The 20,881-nt window shown below is 42.1% G+C and overlaps 1 protein-coding gene across 1 annotated transcript in view; it reads right to left on the bottom strand.

The window, feature by feature from the left end:
- LOC145341515 (transmembrane protein 255B) overlaps positions 1-20,881 on the bottom strand; it is a 58,828-nt gene that overhangs the window by 34,623 nt on the left and 3,324 nt on the right. Inside the window, exons 2-3 of the mRNA XM_080186495.1 lie at positions 15,717-15,859; positions 9,807-9,869 (exon numbers count right to left, since the gene is read on the bottom strand). Coding sequence (XP_080042621.1) covers positions 9,807-9,869; positions 15,717-15,859 — 206 coding nt within the window. The remainder of the gene's footprint in view (positions 1-9,806; positions 9,870-15,716; positions 15,860-20,881) is intronic.

Raw genomic sequence — 20,881 nt, 5'->3', positions numbered from 1 at the left:
TAGATACCTGGCACTCATGCACGTTGAATCAGACATGCTTTGATCTGTTGATTTACATCCTGTTATCGACAATTTTGTAAACCAAAAAACGTGGATGACTTTTAAAGTACAAATGTAAAGAAATTGAAAAATAAATGAATAAAAAGGCAGTAATTGATTTGTATATAACTTTATGATATTTTATATGTAGTACATTATACATAATACGATATAATTTATCTAACGTCACTTAACATCACATTGTTCTATTTAATGAAGGGTGGGGCACAGGGCAAAGTCAGGGGGCCTTACCAAAGCTCAGCCTAGGAGTCCGGGTAGTAGTTAATCCGCTACTGCTTCTACAGGTCATTGATGAGACAGTACCAAGAGACTGAGTGCAGGCTTGGGCTTCTTATTGAGGGTGGGTTTAGTTCAACTGGCTGGATGGCTGGTTAGTGGTGTCAGCAGATGCCATACAGCATGGGTTCAACTCCCATACTGGCTGAGGTTATTTACACAGGGCCCACCTTCTCAAACTTGCCCCTTGCATGAGGTGTAGTGATCCTCAGGTTAAATCACCATGGTTATCTGGAATGATGGCGACTTTGCCTTTTACTTAAGGAGGGATATACTGTATTTCTCGGTGTATAAGACAAGAATTTTTTTCCCAGAAGACCTCAGCCGGAATTCTCCCAAAAGTTCAATCACTGGCCAGCTCCCCCGATCCCCCACCACCCCCACCCTCCCCCGCAACTCCAGCCCAATCCTCATAACCCTATGTATTTACCATGCTGGTCCCCCTGACTCAAAGGGGCAATTTAGAATGACCAATTAACCTAACCCACATATCTTTGGACTGTGGGAGGAAACCGGAGCGCCCGGAGGAAACCCACGCATCCAGGGGGAGAATGTGCAAACTCCACACAGACAGTCACCAAAGGCCGGAATTGAACCTGGATCTCTGGCGCTGTGAAGCAGCAGTGCTAACCACTGTGCCATCGTGCCATTTCATGACTTTAACACTGACAGCAGAGGAAGATACGGAGAATTGGCACTGGATTCAACTTGGCCCAACAAATAGCAGTTTTAACTCTTAAGGCAAAGAAATAATGTTTAAATTCCACTTCAAAGAACTAAGAATGCAAACCAGGCTAAGTGTTTGTTGAGACATTGTCTCAAAATCTTCAAAGGAGTTGTTAAACCAAGGCCTTATCGACTTCCTCTGGCAGTAATTAAAATGTTAGCTGTTCTCCCAGTTATTTGGTAAACATTTGTTACCAAGCATGTTAGTTAGTCACTAATATAATTTTGCTGTTTGTGAAAACAATGGATCTGCACACATACAGCTGTGCTTCAAATGTTTTTAAAGTATTTTGGGTGTTGTGTAACAAAGAACAAAGAACAGCACAGCAGAGGAACAGGCTGTTCCGCCCGCAAGCCTATGTCAACACATGACATCGTTCTAAATTAAAAACTTTTTGCCACTACATTATCCATCTCCCTTTATTCCATGCTTATTCCTGTATCTGCTATTGTATCTGCTTCTACCACCTTCTCTGGCAGCGCATTCCAGGCATTTACCACTGTCTGTGCAAAAAATTTGCCTCTCACATCTCCTTTAAACTTTCCCCCTTTTACCTTCAACCAATGTCTCCTAGTAATGGGCATTTCTACCCTGGGAAAAAGATTCCAACTATCAATTCTACCTCTGCTTCTCATAATTTTTGTAAGCTTCTATCACGTTGCCCCTCAGCCTCCAGTGTTCAAGTGAAAACAAACCATGTTTCTCCAATCTCCCTCATAACTAATACTCTCTAAGCCAGACAACATTCTGGCAAACTTTTTCTGTCCCCTCTCCAAAGTCTCCACATCCTTCTGGTAACTTAGCAACCAGAATTATACGCAATATTCCAAATGTGGCCCAATAAAATTAGAATCATAGATTAGAATTGAAGAACCCTTCCGGTGCAGGAGGAGGCTATTCAGCCCATCGAGCCTGCACCGACAATGATCCCACCCAACCCCTCACATTTGCCCTGCTAATCTCACTGACATCAATGAACAATTTAGCATGGCCAATCCACCCAACCCACATATCTTTGGACTGTGGGAGGAAACTGGAGCACACAGACAAAATCCACGCAGACCGGGGGAGAACATGCAAACTCCACACTGAGCTGGGAATCAAATGCAGGTCTCTGGTGCTGTGAGGCAGCAGTGCTCACCACTGTGCCACTGTGCTGCCCTGTTCTGTACAGTCGCAACATGACTTGCCAATTTTTATATTCTATGCCCTGAATAATAATGAAGGTAAGCGTGCCATGTCTTCTCGACCACTTTCTCCACTTGTGGAGACTTCCAGAGAATTGTGGGCCTGTACGCCCAGTTCCTGAGATGTTAACTCTTGTTCTTTATTATCTCTTCACAGATGCTGCCACATTGCTAAGTATTTCCAGTGTCATCCATTTTTATTTCGGATTCGCAGCATCAATATTTTGCTTTGCAGTGCCTGAGATTGAACCACTGGATTTTTCTTTGCTGGCTTTTCATCCTTTCCGATCTCTGTTGCTTCCTTCAGCCCAAGAGATCTTTACACCCCTCCAATTCTGGACTCTTGCACATCCCAATTCTAACTATTGCACCACTGCCATCTTGAGCTCTGGAATTCCCTCCTTAAACCTCTCCTTCCATCTTTAAGCAGGTCCTTAAAAACCTACCTCTGCGATCCCCTAAAAGTTTAAAGTTTAATTATTAGTCACAAGTAAGACTTACATTAACACTGCAATTACTATGAAATTCCGCTAGTCGCTACGTTCCAGTGCCTGTTCGGGTCAATGCACCTAACCAGCACATCTTTCAAACTGAGAGAGGAAACCCGCACAGACACAGTAAGAACGTCAGACTTCACACAATGATCCAAGCTGGGAATCAAACCCAGGTCCCTGGCTCTGTGAGGCAGCAGTGCTAACCACTGTGCCACTGTTCCGCCTGTCCCAGCTCCTTAAGTGAACAGGTGTCAAATCCTGTTTGATAACAATCCTGTGATATCCCCTTAGAGCGTCCAACTCCATTTAATGCCTGTATAAATGGAAGTTGTTTTCTCATTAAGGGGGCTGGTAGCATAGTGCTGATGTTACTGGACTAGTCATCCAGAGACACATGTACAAATCCCAGCATGTGGACACAAAACACAAGTTTTTCTTAGAGAGGTTTGTCTAGCCTCCCAACACACACACACACACACACACACACACGCACACGCACACACACACACACAGACATGCACACACACACACACACATACACACACACACACACACACACGCAGACACGCACACACACACACAAACACATACACACACACACAAACACACACACACAAACACACACACACACTTCCACTGAAGGCATAGCATGGTTGACAGATGATGGTGTGTATCAGTGTGGCTCGGGAACCAAGGGAGAGGAGGTACATAGGAAGAGAAATGTAAAGCATCCACATTACAGGGTGGGGAAAGAGGCTGCAAAGCAGAATAATGTGGAGGACACAGGAGATCACAGAGAAGCTCTCAAGGGCAATTAAGGATGGGCAATAAATGCTGGCCTAGCCACCGACGCCCACATCCCTTAAATAAAAAAAAAGTACAGTTGGTGAACATCTTGGTGGATTCTCGGTTATGGATGTTAAGGTGCATGGCACCAGTGCTCTGAAGCCTAATGGTGAAGTATGTCTCTCAATATCCGTCCTCAATGAGATGATAACAACCATTGCTCCCAGTATGGGTCATCTACCTGGGATCCTCAGGTGCTCCCCAGTGGCCCACCTCTTGTGGCTTCTGAGTTTGATCTCGGCACAAATGCTGGAGGTAACAAATGGTCTTACATGATTGTTGGATTGTGCAGCAAGTCACTATAAATCTTAAGCATTTAAATTAACCAAGGCAATTAACCAAGGCAAATAGCCTCCAGAGGGTGCAAACTAAGTCAAAGTTACAGGTTTTGAGATGTTTTTTAAAGGAGGAATGAATGGTGGAAAAGGAGAAAAGTTTATGGAGGCAACAGCACAAAATAGGATCGACACTCTGTCACCAATAGTCAGGCAAAGGGAGGTGGATGTACCAAAAGCCGGAAGTAGCTGAAGGGGCAGCTTGGATGTGGGAATGTTAGGGTTCCAACTGCTATTACTGCTGGACAGTCAAGTTCCAGAATGGAATCCTGACTCAATAGTGCATAACTTTTCATTTTTATTTCAAGATGTGGATGAACAGAGTCACAGGACAGCCAATTAAGTATTAACAAAAGATTAAAACAGTTATTAAACATGAAACGAGCGTTTGCAATATAATACTCCTTCGCCCCACTGATTCTTCACAGATGTACACAGATTTTTAAGGACAACTCAAGTTACAAAATCTATCTTATACAGTAATGTTCTCGATAAGTATACAGTCCATGTAAACCAATAGGCCAACTCTGGTCAAACACACCACACTCTGAAACCAAGCTACAGATCCCAGTGGATTTCCCCAGATGTTTGTCACACTGTGAGTGAACTGGTCTCACTGGAATCTGACTTCCAATCTCCACTCTCGAAGAACATTCTTTGAAATCTTCTTCCACATAAGGCTTTCTCCAAGGATGCCTTCACCAAGGATCCAATTCCAGGAGTACAATCTCTCCTTTCAGTATTCCTCTGCCTTGGATTGCCATGTGCACTCAAGCTTCCGCACAATCTCTCAGATACCCAGACATGACAGCAGAACATCACTACTTCACAGGCCGTATTACAATGTCAACAACCTTAGGATTACTTCAGATGCCAGGGTTTTCGCTAGCTGACCTCAACAGGTCTGTTGTCAACTGGGAGCCACTCTCTACTCCTTTCTTTAACTTCAGTGAAAAGTATCTTGTTCAGATTCCAGTTTGTTGATCCTTTGACTTCAATATTCTTGGGACTTCTCTTCATATCCCTTGGTTTCTAGAATTTGTTATTTAGCTTCTGGCACTAGTTTTCTGTCCTTTATGCCATTGCTCTGGCAGTTTCTGTGGGAGCTACTTATTTCTCAGTTATTTGGTTCCAACTGAACCACAAAATTAAACTTACTTAAAGTGATACCTTGATTCTGATACACACAAATACAAAGGTATAGATGACTTATAACTACTTCTGTTTCCTGAGAAAGGATTTAGAAAATACAGCAACTAGAATGGCACATGTGAAGTTTAACTAAATGATTCATTTTAACATGTTTAGTTTTCAATTTTAACCCTCTAGAAGTAAAGCCTTGTGCTCGATATGCTTTTTTTTTGGCTTTTGTACTCTATGACGCCTAGATTCACACCTCCCAAGTAATAAGTGACATCTTTATTCTTCCTATCAATTTATCTGTGATGAATTTAATTTGCCAATTACTTGCCCATTTTGTAAGTTTATTAATCCTATAATTCGTTCCAGCCCTCTCGATATTGACCATATCCCAGTGTCATCTGCAAATTTAGAAATCGTGTTTTGGATCCCAAATCAAAATCCTTAATTAAATTGTGAACAGCAACATCATTTCCCATCTTCTGCCATGCTGAATATCCACCCTTTACCCCCACTCTTTGCTTCCTGTCCTGAGACCATCAAAGCAATCTATTCTGCCAGTTGACTCCACATTCAGCGACCTTATTCGTTAATCTATTATGGTTTGTCACACTGAATGTCCTTTGAAACTCCAGATAAATTACATCAACTACATTACCACCATCTCCTCCTGAAAAAATTTAACAAGGTCAGCCAAGCAAGATATTCCCTTTTGAAGTCCATGTGGATTATTCCTCATTATTATTATATTTTGATATTCTTTTGTTCTCTCTCTTATCAAGAATTCCATTTTTTTCTTAACTTCAATGTTTAGTTGACTCGTCTACAATTTGCGGGACAGGTTCTACACCCCTTCCTAAATAGATTAGCTATCGGCCAGTCATCTGGGATGACACCCTGTTCTAATGAATTATTAAGTATGTGTAGCAATGCCTCTGTCACATCTTCCCTAGATTCCTGAAAATACATAGATGAAAATCCATCAGGCCAGGGGTTACTGAATACTTCAGAACTTACAATCTCACACTGGATATGTGGTGGTGGGAGGAAGTGGTGGGGGGTGGGGGGGTCTTAGAGCTATTGAAAATATAGAGGTTAAATCAGAACATAGCATTGTTGGGTGGGATGTGGGATAAGTGGAAGTCGCAGTGAGATACGTACGGAGGAGAAACAGATTGAAAAATGCCTGCAGAGCAGGTCAAAATATCAGCTGCTTTGAAGCGGCAAACTCTTCATTTCTGCTTGTATCTACTGACTGGAGGAGTATCTGGGTCTGCTTTTTATGGGGTTAAGTTTTCTTGAGTACAACAGTGACATAAAGCAAGAGGTTCTCAAATACAACACTGTAAGTAGCTTACCAATGGCAATGAGCTCTGCAGACCCTCAAAGCTGCCAAAAAGAAAACAATATTTGCATTTCGTATATTAACAATATATCTGCAATGTATCATTCTAAACATAAATTTCCTTGATTGCTTTTTGCCCAGTGTCAGCATCACAATGGTGTAAGTGCTGAAGGCATCAAGGAACTTCAGGGCACTGCACGCAACAGTTTTGACTTATGATAGGATATACAAGAAATTTCAGTATTAATAAAATTTTATTTATTAATCACAAATAGGCTTACATTAACACTGCAATGAAATTACTGTGAAAATCCCCTAGTCGCCACACTCCAGCATCTGTTTGGGCACACTGATGAAGAATTTAGCATGGCCTATGCATCTAACTAGCACATCTTTCAGACTTTGGGAGAAAACTGGATCACCTGGAGGAAACCTGCGCAGACACGGGGAGAATGTGCAGACTCCGCACAGATGGTGACCCAAGCTGGGAATGGAACCCAAGTCCGTGGCACTGTGAGGCAGCAAAGCTAATCACTGTGCCACAGTGCTGCCCAAATATAACTAAGGCAAAACCACTGTAACTTCTAAACAAAGGAACATCAAGCTGCAAGAAACTGGGTGGTGTAACATAGTGGCTACCTCACTTATAAGCAAGATAACCACTGCGTTAAAAGTCAATTATTCATAATTACTGACAACAATATAATTCTTAAAATGATGATACATGCATCCCCAACGCAGCAATAAACTTTAATGAAAACAGAAAGTGCTGGAAACAATACCTACCTCCCACCCCCCCCCCCCACCCAGCCCTATGCCTGGCCCCCCCACTTCCCCACCCAGTCCCCCTCCCTCACCCAGCCCTCCACCCAGCCCCCCAGCAGGTCGAGCAGAAGCTGGGGAGAGAAGAAACAGTAGATGTTTCAAATCGAACGTGAATCAGTTCTAAAGAGACACATCCAATTCGAAAGGCTCCCACTGACCCTCTATCCACAGAAGCCGTCCAACTAACTGAGTACGTTTCTATTTTGGTTCTTTTTGGTGTCCACGTTATGTTGCTTTTGCTCAACTTCAGACTCTACCAACTATCGCAGCGCTTACCTGAGAAACGCTTCAGCCAGAAGTGGTCTCAATGAATTTAACATAAAATTAATATATCCTTTGAGAATATTATAAACAAACTGCCTACAGTTTGTATTTGAACACATGCAGAGCTGCAAACAAGATAACATGTTCGATGAGAGACAAAGACACACAGCTGGAAGAAGAAACCGTCCTTTGATACCTATTCAGCTGGTTGGGGGCGGCACGGTGGCACAATGGTTAACACTGCTGCCTCACAACGCCAGGGACCCAGGTTCAATTCCTGGCTCGGGTCACTGTCTGTGTGGAGTTTGCACATTTTCCCCATGTCTGCGTGGGTTTCCTCTGGGTGCTCCTGTTTCCTCCCACAGTCCGAAAGACATTAGGAGCATTGCCCATGCTAAATCCTCCCTGAACAGGAGCCGGAGTGTGGCTACGAGAGGATTTTCACAGTAACTTCATTTCAGTGTTAATGTAAGCCTACTTGTGACACTAATAAATAAACTTTGCTGTCCAAACGCCAGCTGATTTCTAGGAGGGAAGCGCTGCAGACCAGTCTTGAGCAGAGGAGATGGGGGAGCTTAGAGATAGTGGTACACATAGCGGTAACCCCTGGGCCGCTTTGCTGCCCACACTAGATTTCAAGGGAGGGCATGCCATTTCTTCATCAGTTGTGCCACCGGCAGCAATTCTAGGTGAACTTGGCCAATATCAAAACTCCTAAGTGTGGCCTTCAGAGCGTCCCTGGTGCACTCTCTTTGACCATCATGAGAGCGTTCCCCAGACTCCAGCTCTCCATGGAAGATTCACTTGGATAAGAAGGTGTCGGGGATCCTGGCTACATGACCAGCCCCAACTCAGCTGTGACTGTCTCAGTGTGGTGCAAATGCTTGGCATCTCAGCTCGGGTGAGCCCCCCAATGCCTGGTGCCTTGTCCTGCTCTCTGATCATCAGAAGCTTCTGAGGGCAGCTTAAGTGAAAGTGGTTGATTTATGGCATGATGCTGGTGCACAGTCCATATCTCGCTTGCATAGAGCAGAATGGACAATACTATTAACTCTGTAGATTTTGAATTGGGTCAGCAGATTTGCTTCTCTTCATTCCCAGACTGGTATTTGAAGTAGATATAGTAAATGTCACATAAACACTGGCGCTTGCAAAGGCTGTCATGATGTAGAGATGCCGGCATTGGATTGGGGTAAACACAGTAAGAAGTGCAGTGTCAATTGTATTTCTTACTGTGCTTACAAAGGCTAACAGGCATACAATAAACAAAATCTACATTAATTCTGCTGGACACCATTTATTCATAAGAACTACGCCTGTCATATCACCGCTGCCTTTATAGTTTGACCTCCTCTTAGAGTATGCATAGAATGTTCACACACTGCCCAGGTATTTCATTCACAAAACACAAGGGTATATTTTGTCTTCGCTACTGGAATGTATTGTGGCAGGGTAGTTTGGCCGTCCCTTATATACATTAATGTTATTAAAATCGAGGGTTTTCTAATGTGCAGGGAATCTGCTCTGTCAAGTTATTGTGACAACCTTAAAGACAAACCCATTTTATAATTTCTACAAAATCAACAACCTGATCAGTCAAGTGAAAAAGATGGGATTCTGATAAAAAAAAACTTAGAGTTACATTGTATTAATATGTAGTTCCAACCAAGCAGTCTGTAATCTTAAAATTACAACACACAGTCGCCGGAATTCTACTGCCTCACCCCTCACAGAATTGGAGCGGGGGAGAAATTGTCCACTGATCCCAGATGGGAACTTCTGGTCTTGCTTGAGCAAGGCCATAAAATCCCGCCCAATGTCTGAGGCTTAGGAAACCACACATGCATTTGTTTATTGTGACTTATAGATATAGTCCCAGATGACTGCAGACAGACTGGCGGTGATTGAACCTGAGGACCACCACACCACAGGCAAGGGGTAAGGTTGAGAAAGTTCATGAATAGGCCGGTATGGGAATTGAACCCATGCTGTTGACGTCACCCTGCATCACAAAACAGCTATCCAGCCAGCTGAGCTCTATACGTAGTATTTATATGCACACATATATGAGATTGGGAGGTACAGTAAATAATGCTACCATTCTTAATCAAAGTAGTGATAATATTTGATAAATATTTAATAGACCGACATTGTGCATTTTACGAAGAATGCATAGAAGGAAAGAAGCTAGATTTATATAGTGCCCTTCACAACCTCAGTGAGTCACAAAGTGCATTACTGTCAATAATGTCTCAATATCCTGCACAACATCATATTTCTTATCATCGGATTATTAAAACACCTTACCAGTTGTTTCCGGTTTTCATCCAGTGCGAGTCCCAGCAATCCAAGGAATGATCCAAAGGCAAGCTATGGAGGAAAAGATACACAGGAATATTATTCCAAACTTAATGAATTTTAACAGCTACCATTGCGATCAGCTTTGTAATAGGAGGCTAGATAATGTAAGTGTTCAGCTGCTTTAACCATTCCAGTCTGTTCATCCATCTGAGCAAGGTTTAGAATCTTGTGTTCTGCCTCTCGTTCTGTTGTTGGATTTGGAAAATAAATGTCAAGGAGAGATTAGTGTTATTTTTTGACAAAATCATGAATTAAACACAGGAAACAAGAATGGATCGGCATAATTGACCAAATGTTAAGCTGGAGTTTCCCCGCCAAGGTTTTGATCTACCCTGTCTAGCTGCAAATCCCTCTGATTCTAGTGTCATATTTCTTCTTTGCTTCTTTTGCTCACCTTTCAGCAAAATGCCCCATCCCATTCAAAAACCATTTGTTAACGTCAATTCTCTCCCTGCCTTTAAATCCCCTGAAATCCAACTCTATCACACTATCTTCCATGTTCTATCAACCTTCAACATACTTTCCCCCAACTTTTCTCTTCATTCTTTCGTGCCAACTGAGAAAACTCCCCACAGGACTTCTCTTACTAAAATCCATTCCATCAGCTCACTGTCTCATCTGTACACATAGCTGCCTCAGAGAGAGGACTATATAAGAATAGAATAGAATTCTACAGTGCAGGAGGAGGCCATTTAGTCCATCGACCACAATCCACCCAGGCGCTATCTCCATAACCACATGTATTTACCCTAGCTAGTCCACCTGACACTAAGGGGCAATTTAGCATGACCAATCCAGCTAACCTGCATGTCTTTGGACTGTGGGTGGAAACTGGAGCACTCGGAGGAAACCCACACAGATGCAGGGAGAAGGTGCAAACTCCACACAGACAGTGACCCATGGCTGGAATCAAACCTGGGTCTCTGGTGCTGTGAAACAGCAGTGTTAACCATTGTGCCACCATAGCGCCCACAGCACGGATGCTGTCCACCACTTCCATGTCCAAATTTTCCATTACCTCTGGCCCGTATCAGGAGCAGGAGTTTGTCAAGCACAAGACACTAGTCTCAGGGTCTCTATCAACCCTTTAATCCAGGCTGGTGGTAATGGAAGATGGTCAGATATTGTACACAATTACTAACACTAGCCCACTGCAAATCATTGGTTTCAGAAGTAGCAAGGCAATCTCTAAGATACCCAACTCCAGTGACTCATTCACCCTCAAGTCTAGGCACTTCAATGAGTTCCTATTGAGTTAGATATCAAAGAAAATAGCCTTTCAAAGGTCTGAAACATTTGCAAATAAATTCCAGGTGATCAGTAGAGCCCCTTCTTGGCCTGGTGTTTAATATTCATTATTTCTTTCATTTGATTGGACAGAACATCTGTTAACATTCGTTAAACAATACAGATCAAATTATTTGGGGACTGTAAACAATCTATATTAACATAAGTGACTTGTTTTCACCTAATCCTCGGGTGACTGTCTGCGTGGAACCGTAATCCTTCAGATAGACTTTCTAGCAAATTTTCACCACCTAATTTAAAATTGTTGAGACACTGTCAGAGCCATTTAACAAGGTTTGTTTAAAGCGTCAATTAGAGAGGTTGCTGGGGAATCTTTGCCATCAAGACTGCCGGGAGCCTAAGGATGTTCTGAAGGAGTGTCCATTTGGGTCACGGTTGTCTCCGGGGGATCCGAATGGAGTGGAGCTACCATTGCAGGTGACTCGAGGGCCAAATTCATTGAGTGAGAAAAGTGGGATGTTTATTTATCGTGGATTCTGATCATGTTAAAGTAACACTTACAAAGAATGGAATCCTACTGGTAATTTCTTAATTTGGGGCATTCAATATATTCAAATTCTTCTTAAAATATTCTTATGATCTGAGATTAACTTTGGCAGTGCGTACACTAAAATTGCAGAACAAGAACTAAATGTTCCACTGCTGTTCATGTATTCCTAAAAGAGCATTCAACTCTAAGTGAGGATCTTTGAGCCAGAAGCATTTAGTAAGAAAACTTTATAATTTTGTTAAAATGTCTGTGGAATCTGTAAATGGTACTAAGAGTGTTTGAGAAGGATGTTAAGAATTTGCAACAATTGTAACATTATCAATTGTAATTTTTTTGAATAATAAGAATTAGTGGTCCATGTGGCTGGTAACCCTTGACCTGGAAGCAATACCATCAGGACAGAAGTCAACATATGAAAACCCTATGGCTGGCAGACACAAAGGTGGACCATGGACAAAGGAGAGCTGCAGCAGGGGTTGAACAGATAAGTCACATTTACAAGGAGCTGTCTTTTAGTTTATTTTATTAGTGTCACAAGTAGGCTTACATTAACACTGCGATTAAGTTACTGTGAAAATCCCCAAGTCGCCACACTCCGGGGCCTGTTCAGAAGGGAGAATTTAGCATGGACAACGCACCTAAGCAGCACATCTTTCAGACTGTGGGAAGAAACCCACGCAGACATGGGGAGAACATGCAGACTCTGTACAGACAGTGACCTGAGCCAGGAATTGAACCCAGATCCCTGGTGCTGTGAGGCAGCAGTGCTAACCACTTGTCCCCTGGAGACAATGCAGTTAAAAGAGTAGAACACTGAAGATGGGTTAAAGCAGAGATTGCAAACTGGACAATTATACAGCTATGCTTGAGTTTTGCCAGAGCCATTTAACAAGGTTTATTTAAGGCATCAGATAAAGGAGTTGCTGGGGAATCTTTGCCATCAAGGCTGACGGGAGCCTAAGGGTGTTCTGAAGGAGTGTCCATTTGGGTGATGATTGTCTCCAAGGGACTTGGATGGAATGGAGCTACCATTGCAGGTGACCCGAGGGCCAAATCCATTGAGTGAGAAAAGTGGCATGTTTATTTATCATGGATTCTGATCTATGTTAAAGTAAAGCTTACAAAGAATGGAATCCTACTGGTAATTTCTTCATTTGAGTCATTCAATAATTGTAGTTATTTTGAGCTACAGTTTTCCCGTGAGAATTGGTACAACGTACATAACATTTTGAAAGGGGGAAACAGGATAACATTTGGAATATTTTGTGTTATTTATAAGCACCTGACCGCTGATTGCCACCATATTGTTCCCCATTAACCTTTTCTGCATAATCGTTAATAGTCTTCCTAGTTCACTAAGTAATAAGCAGAAACTGGAAAACCAAAAGATGGCCCAACATCAGTTTTCAAATGGACCAATTCGACTGATACTGTTGACAAAGACTGGATTTGCTCCATCAGGAATATTTTTGATTTGATTTAATTTAATGCATTATTGTCAAATGTAGTGGGATACAGTGAAAAGTATTGCTATACAGGCAAAACATACCGTTCATAGGGTACATAGGGGAGAAGGATTAGGGTGCAGAATATAGTGTTGCAGTTACAGGTAGGATGAAGAGAAAGATCAGCTTAATATCTGATGAGATCATTCAAATGTTTGATGGCAGTAGGGAAGAAACTGTTCTTGAGTCGGTTGGTATGTGCTTTCAGACTTTTGTATCTTTTTTCCAATAGAAGAAGGTGGAAGAGAGAATGTCTGGGATGCGTGGGGTCCTTGATTACGCTGGCTGCTTTCCTGAGGGAGCCGAAAGTATAGACGGAGTCAATGGTTGGGAGACTGGCTTGCATGATGAACGGGGCTATATTCACAACCCTTTATAGCTTATTGCAGTCAGAGCAAGAGCCATATCAAGCTGTGATACACCCAGAAAGGATGCTTTCTATGTTGTATCTATAAAAATTGGTGACAGTCATAGCGGACGGGCCGAATTTCCATAACCTTCTGAGAAAGTAGAGGAGTCGATGGGCTTTCTTAACTATAGTGTCGGCATGGAGAATCCAGGACAGGTCGTGGTGATCTGAACAACTAGAAATGTGAAGCTTTCAACCATCACCACTTCAACCCTATTGATGTAGGCAGGGGCATGTTCTCCACTACGTTTCCTGAAGTCGATGACCATCGTCTCCATTTTGTTGACATTGAGGGAGAAATTGTTGTTGTCGCACCAGTTCACCAGATTCTCTATCTCATTCCTGTGCTCTGTCTCATCAAAGTTTGAGATCTGACCCACTATAGTGATGTCATCAGCAAACTTGAAAATGGAGTTGGAGCAGAATTTAGCCACACAGTCAAAAGTGTATAAGGAATATTGTAAAGGGCTGGGGACACAGCCTTGTGGGGTACCGGTGCTATGGATAATCGCAGAGGATCACTCAGCACTGTCCCCGAATAAAATGGTTGCATATATGGGATCCAGCAGGGCACCCAACATTAACACGAATCCAACTCCCCACCCCCCTGTCCCAAAGTGCAGGGGAGCTGTTGGCTTCTGTTAGGCTGGAAGCTATCTGAGATGGGATTTCTGCCTCTCAAGAACAGGTCTATTTAAATAGTGGCAGGGCAGCTGGTGTTCCCCTGGGTGGGCTTCATCCCTCACGTATCAACCTTTAGCTGGGAAAGGGGACTGTGGTGGGGGGTGGAATCTGGTGCCCTGGTTCAGCTCAATGACTATAGAGAATCATTTAACATTTAATGTTATCTGGAACGTTAATCCAATGCCAAGGTCAGGTTCCCAACAAACCCCTTAGCCCATAACGACAAACCGATACCCATTTTGATGACCTATCAAACAGTCCAAGGTCAATCTTAAGAAAAATTTGGAAAATTAAATATGATCTTATTTCAGATTGGTTTGTTTTACAATCAGAGAAGGTCATATAACATTGCATCACTTCCGAAGATGATGTCTACTGTGTCTCATTAGCATATCACATAATTGTAATTAACCCTTATACGACAGACACGAACAACTGTTGACACTAAGTAGATAGGACAGTATATGGCAAAAACCATTTATAATGAGCTAGCCTTAATTAAAACAAAATATAACAGGCAAATAAGCCTAGTGTACTTCAATTCAATTATTGTAGAAGAGAATGGTAGATTCAAATTCACTGCATCAAAACATACTTAAAACATATGACGCCAGCCATAATTAGGTCCAACCTCCCAATAAAGAATATGAAAGAATACACAAGGGGGCATCTAAGAAGAAAAATTCAGAAATCTTCATATAAACGCATGAGTATCAGAGTATCCTGCTTGCTGCAACTCTGACACATTGGACTCAACTTGAACTAACTTGAAAGCATGACCTCCACTAGATTTGCAACACTAAAACAGCTTCTTGTACACATAATATGTAGCAGGGTGAGAAAGAGCTGAGTACAATGTTTAAAGTTTACTGCCACAAGTTAGCTTACATTAATACTGCAATCAAGTTACTGTGAAAATCCCATAGTCGTCACACTCCAGTGCCTGTTTGGGTACATGGAGGAGAATTTAGCACGGCCAATGCACCTAACCAGCATGTGTTTCAGACTGTGAGTGGAAATTGGAGCACCCAGAGGAAACCCACACAGACATGGGGAGAACATGCAGACTCCACACAGAAAGTGACCCAAGCTGGGAATCGAACTCGGGTCCCTGGTGCTGTGAGGCACCAGTGCCGTCCACTGTGCCATTGTGCAACACCATTCATAGCTAATCTCGGATAAAATGCATCAATTACTAAATCTTGTTTGATTTTTGCTGGGTTTTGGTGTCAGTGGTGACCACCATTGCAATTGGATGGATATCACTGACTTCCTAACTGACAGGAGAAATTGAAACTGGGGAGTGAAGAAGTAATGTAAGGGAAGAAAAGTGACACAGAACAGAAAAAAAAATTACCATAAAGGAATAGAACTGCATTTGATATTGTCACCTATAGTCTAGGGGAGAGTCAGCATTGAGAATATTGCATTCTCGCAGTCAGCGAAATGTTTGCACTTACAATTATTCCAGATGCATAGCCGATGATGCTGATGTTCTCGGTTCTTGTTTCAATGAAAATACCAACAGCAGTGATCAGAAGTGAGAGAAGCAGCAGAACACTTGAAAGCCACATTGCCCTCTTCTTTCTTTTCATCAGTAACTCTGCAAAAAGAAAAATCCCAGTGATTTTATGCCAACAAGTTGTCTTTCAATCTTAAATCTTAACTTGATCAGGAGGCAGTGGCAGAGTGGTATCATCGCTGGACTTGTAATTCAGAGACCCAGCCTAATGTCCTCTGGACCCAGGTTCGAATCTTGCCATAGCAGGTGGTGAAATCTAAATTCAATAAAAAATATCTTTAATTAAAAATGTATTAATGACCATGAAACCACTGTCGATCCATCTGGTTCACTAACATCCTTTAGGGAAGGAAAATCCTCAAGGGAAGGAAATCTGCTGTCTTTACCTGGTCTGGTCTACATGTGACTCCAGAGCCATGTGGTTAACTCTCAATTGCCCTCAGGCAACTAGGGATGGGCAATAAATGCTGGCCAATCCGCGATCAAAACACTACTCTGAAACCTGCCTGGAGAATATGCAAATTCCACATAGACAGTCACCCAATGTCAGAATTGAACCTGGGTCCCTGGGGCTGTGAGGCAGCAATGTTAACCACTGTGCCAGCATGCCACGTGGTCTGAGTTAATGCATTTATGTTTATTCGGGTTTTCCATTTGGGTTTCAGAGTAGGGTTTTGACTGGGTTGATTTTCAGAGATAGTGATGGGTTAATGGGTGGAGCTAAACTTGCAGGAGAAATGGTGCTTTTAAAATCAAGAACATTTTTTGCCCAGTTTATCAGTAGAATTAGAGTGAGATATCATTTTCTCACATTAATGCCAAATAGTTGGGATCTGGTCTAATTTCATAAGATACCTTGGTGAAAGTGTTAATAATCACACAAGTTTAAAATTCACATAAGCTTCTATGAGAAAAACCAGAGGTCTTTATCAAAGTCTCCGCAGATAAGCACCAGGGCCTTTAGTCTGAGAGAATTCATTAAGTCTGACAACACCAGGTTTAAGTCCAACCGATTTATTTGATAGTAAACTCACAAGCTTTCGAGGTTAAGCTCTTCTTCAGGTGAATGGAGAGTTCTGGCCTCGGACAGAGCATATAAAGCACAGACAGTTTACAGATTACTGATTAGAATGCGAATCTTTACACCTAACCTGCTGTTCAAGACCTAAAGTGGCCGACAATGTGAGTGGAAGGAGCACTGATCACAGGTTAAAGAGATGCGTATTGTCTCCAGACAGTACAGTAAGTGAGGTTTTGCAAACCCAGGCCAGTCACGGGGGTTACAGATAGTGCGACATGAACCCAAGATCCCTGTTGAGACCGTCCTCATGTGTGCAGAACTTGGTTATCAGTCTCTGCTCAGCGGCTCTGCGCTGTCGTGTGTCGTGAAGGCCACCTTGGAGAACGCTTACCCGAAGGTCAGAGGCTGAATGCCTGGGTTTGCAAAACTTCACTTACTGTACTGTCTGGAGACAATACACATCTCTTTAACCTGTGATCAGCGCTCCTTCCACTCACATTGTCAGCCACTTTAGGTCTTGAACAGCAGGTTAGGTGTAAAGATTCGCATTCTAATCAGTAACCTGTAAACTGTGCTTCATATGCTCTGTCTGAGGCCAGAACTCTCCATTCACCTGAAGAAGAGCTTAACCTCAAAAGCTTGTGAGTTTACTATCAAATAAATTGGTTGGACTTAAACCTGGTGTTGTCAGACTTTTTACTGTGTTTACCCCAGTCCAACGCCGGCATATCCACATCAAGAATTCATTAAATCAGACATCTGGACCTAGGAGGAGGAGTGATATACACAAACACAGATATAAACTGGGACATCAGTGGTAACTTGAACCAATGATGAATTAGGTCAGCTAACACGGTGAAGTCTTCACGCTGATTGGATATTATAATTAAGCAAATGTGCAATGATTGTCATTAGTTTTAATATCGGCATCTTATGCATATTACAACCTTAATCAATAGCTATGAATGGATAGAGATAACTCCTATACCTTGATTGGTATATGCTAATTACATATAATAGAATTTGAAACTGTAACTGTTCATGTATTCCTGAATTCTGGGCTCTGGATAGTTAAAGGCTCTGACCTGTGACTTTCCAGTGTCTTTGCAATATAGTTTGAATGAAAACAACTGTTTAAGAGAACTCTGTGACTTGGTCTGGTTACGTGAAGAGTACAAAGTTTGTGATCAGTTAAAAGGCTGAATATCAAAGCTCGCATTAGTTTCAGATCTTGTATCCTAACACAGTTTAAGAAGGCACTCACAACCATCTTCATTATGTTAGAGATGAATATAAAATGTGGTAAACATAAAATTATGACTGAGAAATAGAACTAGGATCTTGTAACTGTACAACAGCAAACAGACATAGTTTAAACAACACAGGATGGGGCAAGGATGAAGGCAAGAATGTTATCTCATAAGAACAAACTAAGCAGGACAGAAACATACGATTCGGCATATTGCCAACCCACATTGTGGAAACAACTGTGGTTTTAATCACTAATACAGGGTATGAAAGTTGCTGAAGCTAGACAGAACTATAGTCAAGGACTGCCTATTGTGTAGGGATAACACCAGATGTGCAGTGTGAAGTAAAACATGTACATCACATCTTGTAGGAATGCAAAATGTCCAAATTGTGAAACAAATGGTAAGCAAGATGTGTTGTTACTGCAACAGAGTATACCTTCTAACTACAGGGGAATAAAAGGTCACTGAGATAGTAGGGACATCAGCGATTAAGTTAGCAGAAGACTGGATACAGCCGGTCTGAACTGGACTTGTTAACAGTTCTCCGGGGAACATTGATAAGACGGATGAATCTCATAAGAACTAATCAAGTAAGGATATTGAAACAACCCTACAATATGCACCCTTGCAATAACAGAAAAAGGTGGTTAGAGGGGAGCAGAGGGGCTTGGGACATGAGCCAACATACAGCACAACCTGTAGCTAGGGGCACCTTGAGCCAATAGGGGAATGACAACACATAAATGGGATAGGGACCACCAATTAGGGGAGAACAATGTATTGTGTAATTGATTAACATGCTCGTAGAAATACTATAAAAAGCCTGCATAAACTCGATGCAAGGTGTGCCTATTTTATTGGACACCTGGTCTTGCAAGAACGTTAAATAAAATATCTTGCTCCTTCGGAAATTGACTCGACTAAATTGTTTGACTGTGAGCTGCGTTTCTCACATTTATGCTATTTTGGAAATACTCTGGATACTATTCTAGTGACTTAAGAACTTTTAATTTAAAATGACCTACAAAACGTAGTTGCAATTTCAGCCAACTTCATGTATATAATTGAATGACTTGTTCAGCTACTTCACAGGGAAATTAAACTGTGTGGCTCTAGAGCCAGTTACAGATAAACAATACTGGGTAAGGGGTGGTAGATGTGTTTCTCTGAAGGACGTTCATGAACTAGGTGAGTTTTCATGATAATCCAAGAATTCCATGGTCCCCATTGCTGGTTCTGACTTTTTATAATTACTTGGCTACCTGGGATTTGAACTCAGACCTCTAAATCATAGTCCAGGCCTTTGGACTACTAATCCTGTAACATAATTGATATATACAGTGCCCTGTGTAGGTCATATGGGATGTCCATTATATTTCCTGTGACTGTTTTAAAAGGTGTAAGTTCCAGTTGTTAGTGCAATAGGTACAGGCTGGAGCTAATAGATTTATTTACAGGTTTAACCGTAATTTTAATCATTATGGTTCAGGTAAAGCACTAAGAGTTATTTAACAATGGCAAGGCTACAATAGAGTGAAAAGTTACTATATCCTTTTTGCAAGTATGTAACTAATGCTGCATTACTAACATTCACAAACTTGAAAGAAATTTGCTTTTGTTGCCATATTTGGTGTGAGCAGCCAATGTTAGTCATGTATTTGGATGCAGCTCACTTTGTGGGCCAAATTTGGACTGCTTATTTTATCAATATGTGGTCATAAAGTAAACCCTGGAGGAGCCAGGTGTAAGGTTGGGGCAGGTGGAGACAGCTGCAGTGTGCATCGCAGAGATTAGATTGGGGGCTATTGCAGACCAAGAGAATGGGCTGCAAAATTAACCTAGAAGGACTGGAAGCATCTGTGAAGAGAGAAATGTTCTGAGTCCGTATGAGTTCTTCAGAGCTTGGCCGCTAGAAATGTGATGGATTTTATACTGTGGAAGAGAGGGGGTGGTGGAGGTGGTGCAAAGTAGAAGGTCAGGGATAGGATTGGTGAAGATATTATAGACACAAGGCAAAGGGAGTGGGAATGATAGTGTTTAAGGCTAAGGCAGGTGTTAATGGTGTCCTGAAGATCAGATAACAGAATGTGTTAACAGAACATGCAACATTGAATGCATTATTTCTGATTGTATCATAGCTTGCCCAAGACCACAAGGAACTACAAAAGGTTGTGAATGTAGCCCAATCCATCAGGCAAACCAGCCTCCCATCCATTGATTGTCTACATTTCCCGCTGCCTCGGCAAAGCAGCCAGCATAATTAAGGAACCCACGCACCCCGGACATTCTCTCTTCCACCTTCTTCCATCAGGAAAAAGATACAAAAGTCTGGAGGTCACGTACCAATTGACTCAAGAACAGCTTCTTCCTTGCTGCAGTTGGACTGTTGAATGGACTAGACTGTTGAACGGTTATGAGGAAAGATTGAGCAAATTGGGGCTGTTTTCCCTTGAAAGACGGCGACTGAGGTGGGATCTAATAGAGGTATATAAGATTATGAAAGGTATACATAGAGTAAACAGAGGTAAGCTATTTCCTATGTTAGAGACACACAGCACAAGGGGCCACGGGCTTAGGGTGAGGGGGGAGAGGTATAACACGGATATTATGGGGAGGTTTTTCACACAGAGAGTGGTGGGGGTATGGAATGCTCTGCCAAGTAAGGTGGTGGAGGCAGGCACGCTGGAGTTGTTTAAGAGTTACTTAGACAGGCACATGAGTGGGTTGGAGATGGGAGGATATCGGAGATTGTTTTAAATAAGGTTCATTAGCATTGGGACGTCCCTGGTAATGTAAAAGGATGTGGAATGATACTAATGTTTTTCTCTT

Source organism: Carcharhinus amblyrhynchos, chromosome 3 (assembly GCF_965287045.1).
Source record: "Carcharhinus amblyrhynchos chromosome 3, sCarAmb.v2.hapA, whole genome shotgun sequence".
Taxonomy (NCBI): Eukaryota; Metazoa; Chordata; class Chondrichthyes; order Carcharhiniformes; family Carcharhinidae; genus Carcharhinus; species Carcharhinus amblyrhynchos.
The sequence above is the reverse complement of the archived record's forward strand: the minus strand, read 5'-3'. Positions and strand labels throughout refer to the sequence as shown.